Source organism: Contarinia nasturtii, unplaced genomic scaffold, assembly GCF_009176525.2.
Source record: "Contarinia nasturtii isolate CC-2019 unplaced genomic scaffold, AAFC_CNas_1.1 Cnas_scaffold_864, whole genome shotgun sequence".
Classification (NCBI taxonomy): Eukaryota; Metazoa; Arthropoda; class Insecta; order Diptera; family Cecidomyiidae; genus Contarinia; species Contarinia nasturtii.
Window position 1 is genome coordinate 2,683,198 of NW_022198211.1, and position 14,000 is coordinate 2,697,197.

Consider the following 14,000-nt stretch of genomic DNA (forward strand, 5'->3'; position numbering starts at 1 on the left):
AAACATTTATATATTTGAAGAAGTAAATAAAAAAAACGAATTCAACACAAGACGAATATTTAAAAAATAGTCGAATCAAAAATAGATTGCCTAAGAATATTCAATAAAAAAAAAACGCTGATCTGAATAAAATAAATAACATCAAATATTATGTTCCATTAAACTTAAAACACATGCTCTTTTGATCTTTTGTCTTCCTATCGATTAAATAAAATGTGTGCATCGATCGTGGTCTTCGTCTCATTTGGAAGCCTGCGCCTACGATTGCGTCGTATTGTTTGTAATATTTTGATAATATTCAGCTAGAATGTTCCATGCTTTTGGTTCCATGAAACCAGGTGGTGGTGATACACCAGTTCGTGCAAAATCTATATTGAGAATTGAAGAAAACAACATCAAACGAATATAAATTTAAACAGTCGATCAAATGAAGAAAAATTAAACGTTTGTGATCGTACTTCTCATTTTGGTGCCGGAAATAAATTCAAAGTCTTGCTTTCGTGAAGGTTCGAAAAATGCCATTTGCGACACAGTTTTATCGTAAGCAGCAACACGAAACGGTATAATTTCGAGCATGTCTAGACCGGGCGCCATTCGAAGAACACGTTGACCGTGTGAACTTTCAAATAAGTCACCATCTGGATATGTTTCTTTGCTTGGATGCGGCATACCGGCTGGATCCCTGCCGACAATATAAAAATTAGCACCAGCATTCATGCGTGCCTTTGCATGCCATTGCACTTCAGTTGGCCCGGCGTACATCATCGGCGATGGAAATATTGCAAGCACTGTATGCTCACGATCCAAAACGCCCGCATCCAATAGCGCTTGATGTTGCTTAATTCGAACATTTAACGGAACATCATCATCTTTTGTCCACCCGCCCAATGGATGCAATAGTAAAATTGGATTTTTAAAGTTTCGCTCCAGCAATTGGCGACGACAATCTTTCATCAACAAAGCGTGTCCATTATGTATTGGATTTCGCAATTGGAATGCAAACACAGCGTCAGCTTTTAGTTCCCTGAATTTCAATTTCAATTCATTTGGTGTTAGACGATATTCGTCTAGGCCATCGTTCCATCGAATCCGTTCGATCACCTCTAAATCACCACCAATTAAGTACGGGCCCGATGCATTTATCATTTTAATGTATGGATGGCCACCATTATTTGTGCCAAATTGACGTGAACAACGCTCCTCTTTTCGTTGATAGTAAATTTCTGGATTGTGTAATATTGCAACTGGCTTACGATCGTAGAATAGTGCAATTGATTTCGCATTTTCAAAACGTTTCTTATCCGCTTCGGTGCATGACAATACAATTGGCACCGATTGATTCTCACGTATGGACGGTTCTTCCTTATTGCGTATACAATTGAAATGTAACACCTGTAAATATTCTTCTTCGCGCATAAAACCACGCAATGGATATGCCCAACCTTCTGATAATACTTGCAACCATTGCAATTCAACCGTTGAAATTTCCAAATATAATGATGATTTGAACAGCGACACCGCCTCCATTTCGACCTGCTCTTTTTGTTGCGGTTTCACGAACAACTCCGGCTCCTGCAAAATCAAAGTCAATTCATTGTAAATGAAAAATCGCTCACAAAAACGACAAATAAATTTAATCTCACCAATTCAATGTCGCGTAAAGTCTTTGGAATGATATTTTGTTTTTCAAGAAATTCAATGACACGGTATGTTGATTCTTGAATTGACTCATTAACCGTTTGTATGATCAAATCGGGATTTTTCGGTTCTTCATATTTTTGCGTGAGCCCAGTAAATCCAGATATTTCTCCAGATCTGGCCCGTTTATACAATCCTTTAACGTCGCGCGCTTCGCACACTTCCAATGGTGTATCCACATAAATTTCATAGAAACTGCAAATCAAATTACAATTATTGTCTCTTATAATATTACTGATAATTGATGCGAATTAAAATGAACATACTCCAAGCCAGCCTCTTTGTGAATTTTCCGTGCCTCTTCTCTGTCATTGTTGAACGGTGAAACGAAACTGCAAATTGCAATTTGTCCACTATCGGCAAACAGTTTTGCAACTTCGGCAACTCTTCTTATATTCTCTTCACGATCGGCTTGGCTAAAACCAAGATTTTTATTCAATCCCGTTCGAATGTTGTCGCCGTCCAGTCCGTAAGCCGGAATACCGCGAGAGACAAGGAATGCTTCACATTCAAATGCAATCGAAGTTTTCCCTGCCCCACTATTTTAATAAATTTTTCTTTTTTTTAAAAAAATTTTTTGTTCAATTTTTTATCTTTAATATGATCTATACCTCAATCCCGTCAACCACACAGTACATCCGCGAAAGGTACCCGATAGGCCAAGATAATGACCTCTCACCTCACGTGTCACATGATGCTTTTGCTCCGTTACGTTCGTTGCAATATTAAGGCACTAACGAGAGAAAAAAAATTGAAGAAATAAAATTGCACATCAAACGTAAATAAACTGGTTACCAAGTTTGAAAAATGGTGATACATGTTGGTGAAAACGAAACAAAACATCAAATCATTTATCATCTATTATTTAAATTATTATTATGTAGGAATTCCCGTTAAGTTGAACAAACTGTGTTAACACAGTTTTATTCGAAAGAATCAAATGGTAGATGCGCGCGATGATGAATGACACACTTAATTGACCATGCCAAAATGTGATGTGTATGTGCTGTGTGCATGGATCAGGTGATGTACGAGTATTTTTCTGTTTTGTTCATATGCCGCAGACACAACAGTACATATTAAAACAAAGTGATCGTTATATGTGTCAATTTCAATTCTATTTGCTTTGTACTACTGTTCACACGAAAGAGAAAAGTTGTTTGCTTTGAAATTCGACTGACGAAGGAAAAAAAGAGCTCAAGCATGGTTAGTTAAATATACAAAAATCCATTTGCATTTGAATTTGCTCATATTTTTTTGTTCATGTAACTGAACAAAATAAATATGCGGCCAGATTAAAAGCGTCGCTTGCAATTTATATTCGTACTATGTGCACATCGATGTTATTTTGTGCATTAAAAATTTATCTTTCAAGCAAATAACACAATGAGCCTTATTGGCCAAACGGCATAAAATATGTTTGACTACGTATTCAAACCTGATGTTTACAAACCATTTATTGAAAGTAACATCAAAACCAACAACAGCAGCAGCAACAAAAAAAAAGAGACGGGAAAGCAGAGACCGAAAAAAAATGTGAGGAAAAAAGGTCCGATTTCGCAATTGCACTTTTCTTTCGTAATATTCAATGGCCCGACTGCGACTGTGTTTTGGATTTCAGAACAAAAACAAGTTTTTTGCCATTTTATACAATACACAAATACAACGTGAATGTATACGATGCAGCATCGTGGAGTGCGATTTTTTTTTCTTCAAATGTTAGACAAATGTTATCGAACACACTTTCTCAACGAAGAAAGTAAAAATGATGATTGCGTCGTGACGTGCGCTCGCCGCACAGCACACAACGGATCTATGTCTAACACTTGTCTTCCATCGAAAATTGATTGCGTTTACTTTTGTTTCCTATTGCAATTTTAATTGATGGCTTATGCATAAATTTTCCGATAATTGAACCGTAATGCTGATTTACTGTGATTCTTAATTCAATAATTTACATGTTACATTACGAACCTCTGGCGTTGAACAGTTGCAATTGTTGTGTTGTAAACAAAATGTTTGCACTGGATCTTTTACTTCTTGTTTGATTTTAATGTTATTGTTATTGTTCAAATACAATTCATCATGTGAATTTAAGTTAAATTTGCAACGTCGTTTTATATTCAACATTTTTGTAGTTTGCACTTGAAATGTGTTTTTAGCTTTCCAAAATAAAATCGAAAATTAATTGAATGATATCTTCTCAACTGAATTTATGACCGTTGTCACCGTTTAACACTTAAGCTTGAACTGAATGACTTTCTCTTCGTCTTTCACTTCACAGCAATGGCTTTTTTTCTTTGCCTCTGCGGTTTTTTAGTGTATCGCGCGTGCTATTCAATTCAGCAAACGTTGTGCGGTAAACAAACTCTTAAGCAATACTGAGAGTCACAACGATTGGCACAGTCGATTTTAAACAAATATAACGGACCAAAATGAGAGAGAGAGAGAGAAAGAAAGAGAAAGAAAGAAACTACAGACCATAAGACAAATGTGAGAATATGTGTGTAAGCTGAAACCGATAAACGAGTCTCTCTCAAGTGTGTAAATACTGTACCTGGACTCAGGTATGCGAATGTGGTGGCGTAGCTATGTAAGAAAAGAGCATTTGATGCTTGACCGAAAAGAAAGAAAGAAGAAAAATCGAGTGGCGTACAACAATTCGTATTTTCGACTACCCAGTTTGTCTAACAGCACGCATATGACAAATCAATGTTAACCTCTTACACCGACTACGATTTGAATGAGCCGTACGCACAACGTATGCATTTAAAACGATTGCCGTAAAGTAATTTGTTTGGTTTTACATTTTAAACTTAAACGCAGACGGACCAAAGACAAAAGCTGTTTGTTTACGGTTTTTAACAAATACATTTTCCATCAACACATTATCTTCAAGAGTGTAGAGTTCTTGGTATTTTGAAATTATTAGGAGTCAAAGTACATTTGTTACTTGAAATTTGTTATCGAAACATGTTTCTAATACAACTGAGTAAATGAAATCGCTAAGGGAAGGAAGGAGATAAGAAAGTAGTTTAGAATTGACTGCAATCTGAATGAATATGTGTTTATCAACTTCGTCACATTTTAAATTATCCAAATCGTAAACAGATAAAAAAATGTTTTTTGTAAGCCATAAATCTTCTTTGGATTGAATACAAGTAAATTAGTTATCTCAAGAGTCTGTCAAAATACTTTATGCACTCTTTGATTATTATTATGAAACTTATCTATATATAGAGAAGTAATTTACGTCAAAGACATGATGTAAAAAGATGTTATGTGCCAATCCGTTTTAATAATATATCTTAATTTACGTCCTTTTTTATCTCAAAATAAAACCATTTCATAAATTGATTTTAGCATGTTGCGTAACATTTCTTTGTTTTACTCTTTTGTTTATTCAGAATGACGCATTTGATTTCATCTCACATTATCTCGTGGAATTATAAAAACCAGAAACATTTCCAATCACTGACAAATATTCTATTTTTACTGAAAATTACCAAATCTGGTATTATCTGGACCTGTTCACTAAAATTTACATCCCTCTGTGAGCTCTGACTTAAGGGCAAATGACTACTTACAACTTCCACAGTTATTAATGTCCTTACAAAAAAACTTACAGAAACTTTTATAAAACTTACATGCGGTATTCAATCAATTGCAAAAAAATGGAATGCCAATAAAAAAATTGATTTTCTTCGAAATAATCTGTTGACTTCTTATTCCACGAATACAGAATATTTTTGAAATTGATTGGTCGCGACTAGTCTTTTAATGCTTATCGTATTAATCAATTTTTTAGTTGAAAAAGAAATGCGTCGCTTGATTTTAAATCTTTTTTTAATTGTTACTTATGAGATGCAAGTGATTATTCAATATCAAAACCGGCTCTTTCAAGAATGACGTCCAAATTGCTTGACAATTTCCAATAGATTTTTTCACACAAATTGTTTTCTATTCGATTCGACATAATTAATATTTATTCGCATTCCCGACTGATTTTCAAATGTACAAAAAATAGCCCCATACTCTCCAGCAAGTCATTTTCGACTTTCTTATTGAAGAATTCTAATTTGTGCATGAATTTTTAGAATTTAATGACGAGATATTCAGCTTTTTATTTTGAGTTGAATTTCGGTTTTGAGTGCAATTCGACATTTTTCTGCCTGTCATTTTCCTGTCACACAACACTTTGGTGATTTAGTTTTCATGAAAATTCCGAAAAATCAATTTTTAGTGGAAATTTTCAAAAATGAAATTGTTCGGAAGAAATCTTGTTTTTTTGAACTTTCTAGCTATGAACCTGACATCTCCACAAATAAAAAGTATTAGAAAAGTCCTTCCAATGCTGGCAAAGTGCTTAAAGTCGGAAATAATCACTTCTAAATAATTCATGGCTTCGTTTGACTTAACTATTTACACGAATAAAAAGTGGTCGTTCTGTAATTATTTCAGTTTGCATTGACAATAAATTAAAGCACATTAATCGGTATAATGAAAAGCAAATGAATAAACATACTGTTCGTGCAAAAAAAATGTTTAACCGGAGCAAATGAAAAATTGAAAAATATTTATTTTAATCTTAAATTCATACCTGCTGAGGGAAGAGAGATCTACTTTTCGTATAATTACCGTTTGGTGGATAAATAAAATTTACACCAACCATTATATAGGAAAATAACTAACACCTCAAAACGCAAAATTTAAGTTTGAAATACGAACAGAAAAAATCGTGGAAAATCTCAAGAAACAAGACTGTCTTTGACGAAGTAAATACACCTTTTAAAATGTAGAAATTGATTGACTTAAATTTTATATGCCATAATACAGCAAATGTTGAATGCATAAATGTTACACACAGAGACACCGTGTATGTAGTAAACATTCGGATGAGTAGTCAATTCTTGGTGTATCTATCGCAGTAAAATGTACAACAATGCATATGTGTGCAACAAACATGAAATATCGTGACTGCATATTTTTGTCAGGTTTAAACCGACGATAAAATATTTAATTTTAGAAATATATTTTAAATTTTTTTTCGTCACTTGAAAAAATATAGTAATACAATTGTTTCGATTCATTAACTAATTTGTTTATCAATTACTGTTTATGTTTGGATAACATTTATGTAACCAGGTTTCGGTCATGCAAATAGAGATTTCAGCTGTCCAAATTCAAACTAAGAATTGATTAATTATCCAAAAAGTCAATACAGTCAAAACATTTACCAAATTTATAAATCATTTTTGCAAACGCAATCACTGTTTTCAGGAGCGATAAAGACCACGTGTAAGAAATCAAGGCGAAGCTTAGATTTTGTGTTGATAAAACTAATTTCTTTTGATAACATTTATTAGTTGTTCAATGAAACGATGTAATTAAATTTGTTCACTTCATATGTTATTAAATAATTTTAGAATTTCACCATTCACTAAGCTAACAACTGTTCATGCAAAACTGATAATGCAAAAGCGAAATAATAAATTTCATTTCGAAAAAAAAATTCATTTCAAGTGTGAGTTTTAGTCTCTTGTGTACATACAAATCCAGTATGAAATATTCGCGTATGTTTGTAATGATAAGAGATTTACTGATGTGGTGCGAAAATTTGTTTGTTTTTGAGTTTTGTAATGCGAAACAGTATCTGTTTTGATAAAGCTAAAGCTACGACCATTACGGCACTAATTGGCAACGGACCTATCGAATGGAAAAGCCAATAAATTTATAAATTTTGTCATTGATCATCGGTAACTTTCAGTTTATCGGTGACTTCAGTTCAATAAGCACATCACACACATAAACATATTGTTTCAATGTATAATCAACTTGCAAGCATATGTTATTTTTTTCTCTCTGTTGAATCTGGGGCATATGTACACGTACAGTTGTTCTTGTTTTACTGTTCAACACTAAACTTTTCCTCCATATGTTAATTTAAGATTAATTAACTCTATTAAAGAAAAAAATATCAAAATGAAATACATACGATCTTTTGTTTTTTAATGATATGATCATTTTCCTCCGTCATTCTTTGCTCAGGTGCAAAATGTGTTATAGTTTGTGTTTGTTTGTTTTTTGCTCTTAATTCTAGTTTGTGGTTGTTTTTTTTAAAACTAGTATCTCATTAAATCGAAATAACTCGATTTGTTATTGTATAGACTAACATCGGACACACTCAGTAAGAACACTTTTTGAATTTTTGTTTCACATCTTCATTTAAAGAACACAATCGATTTTCCATGAACACGATTTGCATTTATTAGAATCTCATTGAATAGTTGGTATCGAGATTGTTTCGAGAATAAATGCTAAATTATTCCACGTAAAAATGCCGACGATCCAACGCAGACAATCAAACAAATATTAACACACTCGCCTCGGAAACTATAATACACATTTCATTCATTCACTGATAAATCGGTGCTGATAAAAACATTGGCATTGATATGTTCATCATTCATCTCACATATAGTTTTGGTGCAGCTGTTTGAGCTTCGCACATACACATATTGAGCCAGCATGACTTTGACAGTTGACACATTTGACATTTCGAAAATACGGCTCAGCCGTTGCCGCAGAAGAAATATTTTTTTTTTTTGAACGAAGTCACAAGACTATTCAAACTATTTTCAAACAGATTTGTGGCATCGGTTTATAAAACAGGAAGTGATTCATTTTTTTATTATTAGATATATACTTCAATTCGAAATTTCTACGAAAAAAAAAAACAATATCTAATTTGCTACATCTATAATTTGCACTTTATTCATTTGATAAGGGGGGTTGATTTAAGTGTTTATCGTGACGTCAACGTCACGGAACAAATATCATTATTTGAAAAGCAAAATATAAATGTCTACAAATAAGGTACATAGAAATAAATTGTCATTTGAATGCCTAAAAATGTGTTTAACTCTGAAAACAATGGGCATTAATTCGATGTTTTACATCTCAAAAGAAAAAAAAACTGTCTATGCGAACAAAATCAAAATCAGCGGAATTGATCTATAATTTAAAAATCCTCTCTAAAACATTAACAACTTTTTTATGAATAAATTTTTTACAACTTCAATTAGATCATAAAATGATTCAAGTAACGCAATTCGTCGAAACTATGACTGTTTTTGTTCTGGCCCAAAATGGAAGATCTTTAGCAAGAGCATAAAATTGCACAGTTTAATGATCCAAGATTCTCATGTTGCCAGAGACTATTTTATTCTCAAGAATGGCGCCAGCTGGTATATCAATTCTGTCTCCATGGTTCGCGATGATGATAACAGTTCCCTATTTACGAAACGACAAAAATGATAAGATTAAAAATTCCGTTTAATTTGCGTTTGTTTGTTATGCGCAAAAGTGATAATTACCCGCAATGAAACACCGCGACCAAATGTTACATCACCCGAAACCGTCAAGTGATCCAATTCAATGATGTCCGGAATATTTGCAAATCTGTAAATGAACTATTTAGTCATGTCCTTGACTCCGGCATAAAAACATAAAATAGATGAATAAAAGTACCTCGATAAGAATTGTTTGACTTTGCTGAAATGATTATCGCCGAGCTTAACGAGCGGTGTTGTTGGGAACATTCTTTGCGGTGACATAACTAATGAGCCGCCTTTCAAACTGTATAAATTCGACATGACCAACAATAGATCGGATGTCTTTTTGACGGGCAAGAAACGAGACCGTGGCACATTCACTCCAATGGCACCTTCGAAACATTTCATAGCTGCACCGACGGCTGTTTCCAATTGGATAACACGGCATCCATTGTCCAGTGTTTTATTGTTTACAATAATTTCCATGTTCAATGTTCTTGCATTCAAAACACGTTCCATCGAATTTAAATTGGCCCAAATATTGTTGGTGTTGAAAAATTTGAACGTTTTCACCGATTTGAAATCGTCAACGTGTTCGTTTGGTACCTGAGCTATTTCCAACAGCCGAAGTTTGTTCTCGTATTGAATTAAGGTGCCACCTTTAACATCGGCGCGCGTTTTATCTGTCACTTCCATAACGAATTCAATGGGCTTGCCATTCGAGCCTTTTTCGCAAAGCAATTTATTCAAAATGTTCAAATCAACGGTTGCACCCAAATTATCGATGTTAGACAGGAAACAATATTCACGGCCCTCCTGAATGAATTGGTCCAACAATCCAGAATTTTGGAACGATTCGTAAAAGTCACCGTGTCCAGGTGGATACCATCTATAGTGGGAGAGAGAGAGAGAGACAATGACCGATGTAAATTAAAATCAATTGGACTAAAAAAAAAAGAAAACTTACGCGTCCATGTCATTTTCAATATTATAATCCTTGGCAATTGGCAACATTGAGTCGCGTGAAATTCGTGGGAAGCAACTTTGATTGAATGTATAGATTTTGACTTGAAAACCTTTGTATTTTCGGATAATCTTCTCTGTGTCATCGTCTGTGTTGAAACTGTTCATTAAGACTAGAGGGACGTCGGCGTTGTATGTTTTATTCAATGTTTCTATTTGTTGTACGGTCAAGTCCAAGAAGGTAAGATCATTACGCACTGGAATCACCGATTTTGGACCATGACAACCCATTGATGTACCAAGACCACCATTCAGTTTGATTACCACCAATTTATTCAAATGTTCACGAATCTATGGATTTTTTTAAAAAATAAGTTGGTCCAACATGATCAGAATGGAAAAAAGACGTTTCACAAAAATGAACTTACAATGCTCTCATTTTTTGGTGCTGAAAGTGTTGCGTAGTCTTTAACAGCGTCGGCAGGTAATTTCTGAATTCTATCCCATTCAACCGATGGACCCTCTTCTTGCAAAAAACGTCCGAACAACGCGGCGAATCGTTGCATTTCCTTATCATAGAAACTTTGAAGTTCGTTCGATTTGACGGTGTTCAATAAAGTCTTCAGTTCAAGTTCAAAATGCATCAGTGCATCTCGTTTAGTAACCTCATGAAATTCCTTTGTGTCGGATGCATTGCGTTGGTGGCCGCGAACCTGTTCATAGCATATATATAAATTATATGATTAGCTATAACAAAAAAGATCGCTTTATAGCTTAAATGCGGAGATACAAAATTGCTCTTTGAAGCATATTATTTCTATTATCTTGCTGTTTCTACTATCTGGTGGAACATTTAAACGAAAATAAAAATATTAATTGTCATCATGGCATGACATAACAAAAAATACTATTATCGTATAATCCAAACATTTTTCAATGATTGAATGATATGCAATTGTGAAGTAGTAAAAAAACGGCAATTAAATAACCTTGATAAGAACTTTGTTTGTTACAAAATATGACTTAAAACTTTGTTTGACAAAAAGAAAAATTCAATATGTTTAAAGGGCAACTGAGAAAAGTGGAGCACACAAAATCGAGCAAATCTCGAAAAGGTCGTTATCAATAACGTCACAATCGTAGTGTCAAATGGCATCACATTCGTCTGACTATACTGCTTAATACGTACAATTATGTTATCTGGTTGAAAGAAATATACCGATTCGCATTTTTCAAAGGATGTTTGTTTCCATATTTTCAAAAAAATACATGTTTTTGTTTTTCTATATTATAAGCCGATCTTTTGCTGAATTTTCCATCAAAATAATTATTACTTATATCAGTTTTATGAGACAATAATTCGGCGATGAAAATAATTACGTCTTATTTTGATTTTATTATTAATTTATAAAAAAAAAAAAACAATCAATTGTGAATTGAGAACAGGTGTCTAGAAACGTGTTTTTCAGCGTGTGACACCATTGTATTGTTATGAAAAAATCATCTATGTTAGACAAACATGTGCAATTGTATTATTTTCTTTTTCGAAAAAAAAAACACAAATTCTTTACAGTTTGACTATTTTATTGGGTTTGATGTCAATTGATTCGAAATTGTTTCGAAAATCCCACACTTACTTGGCTCATTAAAATATCCATTGGTCCTGGCATTTTGTTGAAAAAATTTCAAGTATTTCGTTGAAAATGTGAAAGTGAAACGATATCTTTCAAAAGTCCGACGGATCAAAATCGCGACTACAACAATAAATGGCCGAAATACTTAAAATTGCGAATATAAAAAAAATTGCACTCAACAACATGTGCAGCGATATTCAAAATACGAACTAGACGAAATAAATTGATTCTGATTCGCAAACGGAGTCGTTTGAATTTATGAGCGATCTGGAATAAAGTCGTCACTTGACTGGATGCCGTAAATTGTACAACAGTTGGATTTCGAGTCGGACGAAGCGCCCCAATATAGCGGCTGTTTTGTTGTCTCTGTCACCAATATTTTTATCGCGGTATTATTTGTCAAGTTATCAATCGATTGGCTTCACTCACAGACCACAATTTATACTTGGCGATCGGCAATAGAACAGACAGAGAAAAAAATAAATCAGCACAGATCTTACGACGCTATATGTAATCATTATCTCTATTAACTCCAGCTTTTAGGAATACTCAATGTATTTGTTTCGTGGCAACAAAATACAATTGTATTTTTGGACGATTCCATTAGTAGGGTTTCGTATGTGTATAGAGTGTGTTCGAACACATATATATTTTAAATTGTTTTCATTTGTGTTGATGTTCTTATCATAATGGACATTTTTGGAATAAATTGATAAGCGCATTTACACTTAGCATTCGTCTGATGTAGATAATGTAGTTCCGATGTAACAAAACCCAAGGGTTCATTCAAATATTCGAAAAATCAGCCGTTGATTCGGTGATATCATACAATGTTTTGAACATGACCTAAAACAATGTCACAATGCTGAATTCGGCATAGGGACGAACATAATTGTTTGCAATTGAATCGAAACGTAGATTGGCTGAATAAATTATTGAACAGCTGGTTTATATTTAAATTCTGTCTATGTGTAATTTGCAAAGGTCGCCGCATTTTGTCTTAAAAAGATATAACAGCAAATATTCTAAATTTAAAACCGCATCTTGTCCTTGCCAACAAATTAAGCCGCAATTTATCTTCCTATATTGATACGAACGATACACAGTGCATCTATTGTAAGTATTTAATTTGAGCATAGTCACTCACGTGCAAACAAACGGGCTGGTGCGTGCCACGCAAAAGATAAATACTATATGTTGACGTCGTTGCGCATCACAAATATCTTCAGTGAATGAAATTTGTGTTTATGATAAGTGTACTTAATTATATATCACACGCAAAGACCACGCTCTCAAGCAAACAATTTCAATTTTGTTGTAGGCTATAAATAAGCCAATTGACAATTTAAAAAAACAACTCGTTGCTTGTATTTGAATTGTTAATTGTTCAACTCTATACAAGAATATCCGCATTTTTTCTCTATCATAAAATATCATTTTTTGAAATTGTTGTTTTGATTACATTCTTAAACTTTGTAATTTTTGTGCGTAACATTGAATCGAAAAACTCCACATGAGATTTTGTCCGAAAGAATTCTTTGCAATTTCAGTCGATTTTCCCCTCTGCATTTCAATCATCGCTGCAAAAGCGTCGTAAAGATATATTTGGACGTCAATGAGAGAAGGACGATTGAAGGGCATCTATCGGATCGAATTTTTTACAATGTCAAAATCACAAAAACTTTCTAACTTAATTGAATACTTTTTAAATTTGGATTATTTTAATAATACATCGAAAATTAAAAAAAACTGAACAGTTCCACAAATAAAAATCATCATTTTAAAAATCATTTTGAAAAAAATATATATTTTATATTACAAACCTGAGATTCCTTTGGCGGTTCAAGCATATTGGCGATTTAAATTTAACGTTTGTACTTTGAGCGTTGAACAATTGACAATAGCACAATTTTGTGATACACAAAAATGCAATTTCACTTTTTGTTGCTATCACACGCACCCAAACCACTTTCCTTAACAAAAAAATATACTATATACACTGAGTGATATTCAAATAAATACACATCTAATCGATTTGTTTCCTTTTATTTGTGCGTTTCAAATCAATTGATTGGCATTCGATTTGGGGCTTCTATGAGATGTGATAGTTACAATATTCTAGATGAGTTTAATAAAAAAATGTTGTTCTCTCCGTTAGATAAACGCCGACAATTTTGTATGTTCGACACATGCAGAAATGCAAGTAGCCTAACGTGTGATAAAACCGCAAATACGCACACACCTCAGCACAACTGTGTGCTTGTGTATGTTGAACAGAGAACTGTCAAACTATTATTCTCTCTCCCTCTCTTTTCGAATAAGAATATTCGAAATTGGATAACAAATCGACGTAAGAACCAAAACAAACCAA

General features: G+C 33.5%; 2 protein-coding genes across 6 annotated transcripts; both read right to left on the reverse strand.

Annotated features, from left to right (window-relative positions):
- Positions 1-51: 51 nt before the first annotated feature.
- On the reverse strand, positions 52-8,139 carry LOC116342301 (bifunctional 3'-phosphoadenosine 5'-phosphosulfate synthase). 4 transcript variants are annotated; one of them, XM_031769826.1, is made up of 7 exons: positions 6,936-6,966; positions 3,673-3,860; positions 2,310-2,431; positions 1,965-2,237; positions 1,644-1,893; positions 459-1,572; positions 52-368 (listed from the first exon to the last, which is right to left on the reverse strand). In XM_031769826.1, exons 1-7 carry the CDS (start codon positions 6,949-6,951, stop codon positions 259-261), a joined length of 2,073 nt encoding a protein of 690 aa, XP_031625686.1. In that variant the 5' UTR covers positions 6,952-6,966; the 3' UTR covers positions 52-258. The 4 variants fall into 4 exon arrangements, with proteins under 4 accessions (XP_031625686.1, XP_031625689.1, XP_031625687.1 ...); XM_031769829.1 differs by lacking the exons at positions 3,673-3,860; positions 6,936-6,966 and adding an exon at positions 7,694-8,139 and having other exon boundaries at positions 53-368; XM_031769827.1 differs by lacking the exons at positions 3,673-3,860; positions 6,936-6,966 and adding an exon at positions 6,299-6,501 and having other exon boundaries at positions 53-368.
- A 306-nt stretch (positions 8,140-8,445) lies between these two features.
- On the reverse strand, positions 8,446-13,794 carry LOC116342683 (UTP--glucose-1-phosphate uridylyltransferase). Of its 2 annotated transcripts, none has more exons than XM_031770396.1 (6): positions 13,453-13,794; positions 10,424-10,708; positions 10,000-10,346; positions 9,229-9,921; positions 9,075-9,159; positions 8,446-8,991 (listed from the first exon to the last, which is right to left on the reverse strand). In XM_031770396.1, the coding sequence occupies exons 1-6, from the start codon at positions 13,477-13,479 to the stop codon at positions 8,884-8,886; spliced, it is 1,545 nt and encodes a 514-aa protein (XP_031626256.1). In that variant the 5' UTR covers positions 13,480-13,794; the 3' UTR covers positions 8,446-8,883. The 2 variants fall into 2 exon arrangements, with proteins under 2 accessions (XP_031626256.1, XP_031626255.1); XM_031770395.1 differs by lacking the exon at positions 13,453-13,794 and adding an exon at positions 11,633-11,943.
- Between the last annotated feature and the right edge of the window lie 206 nt (positions 13,795-14,000).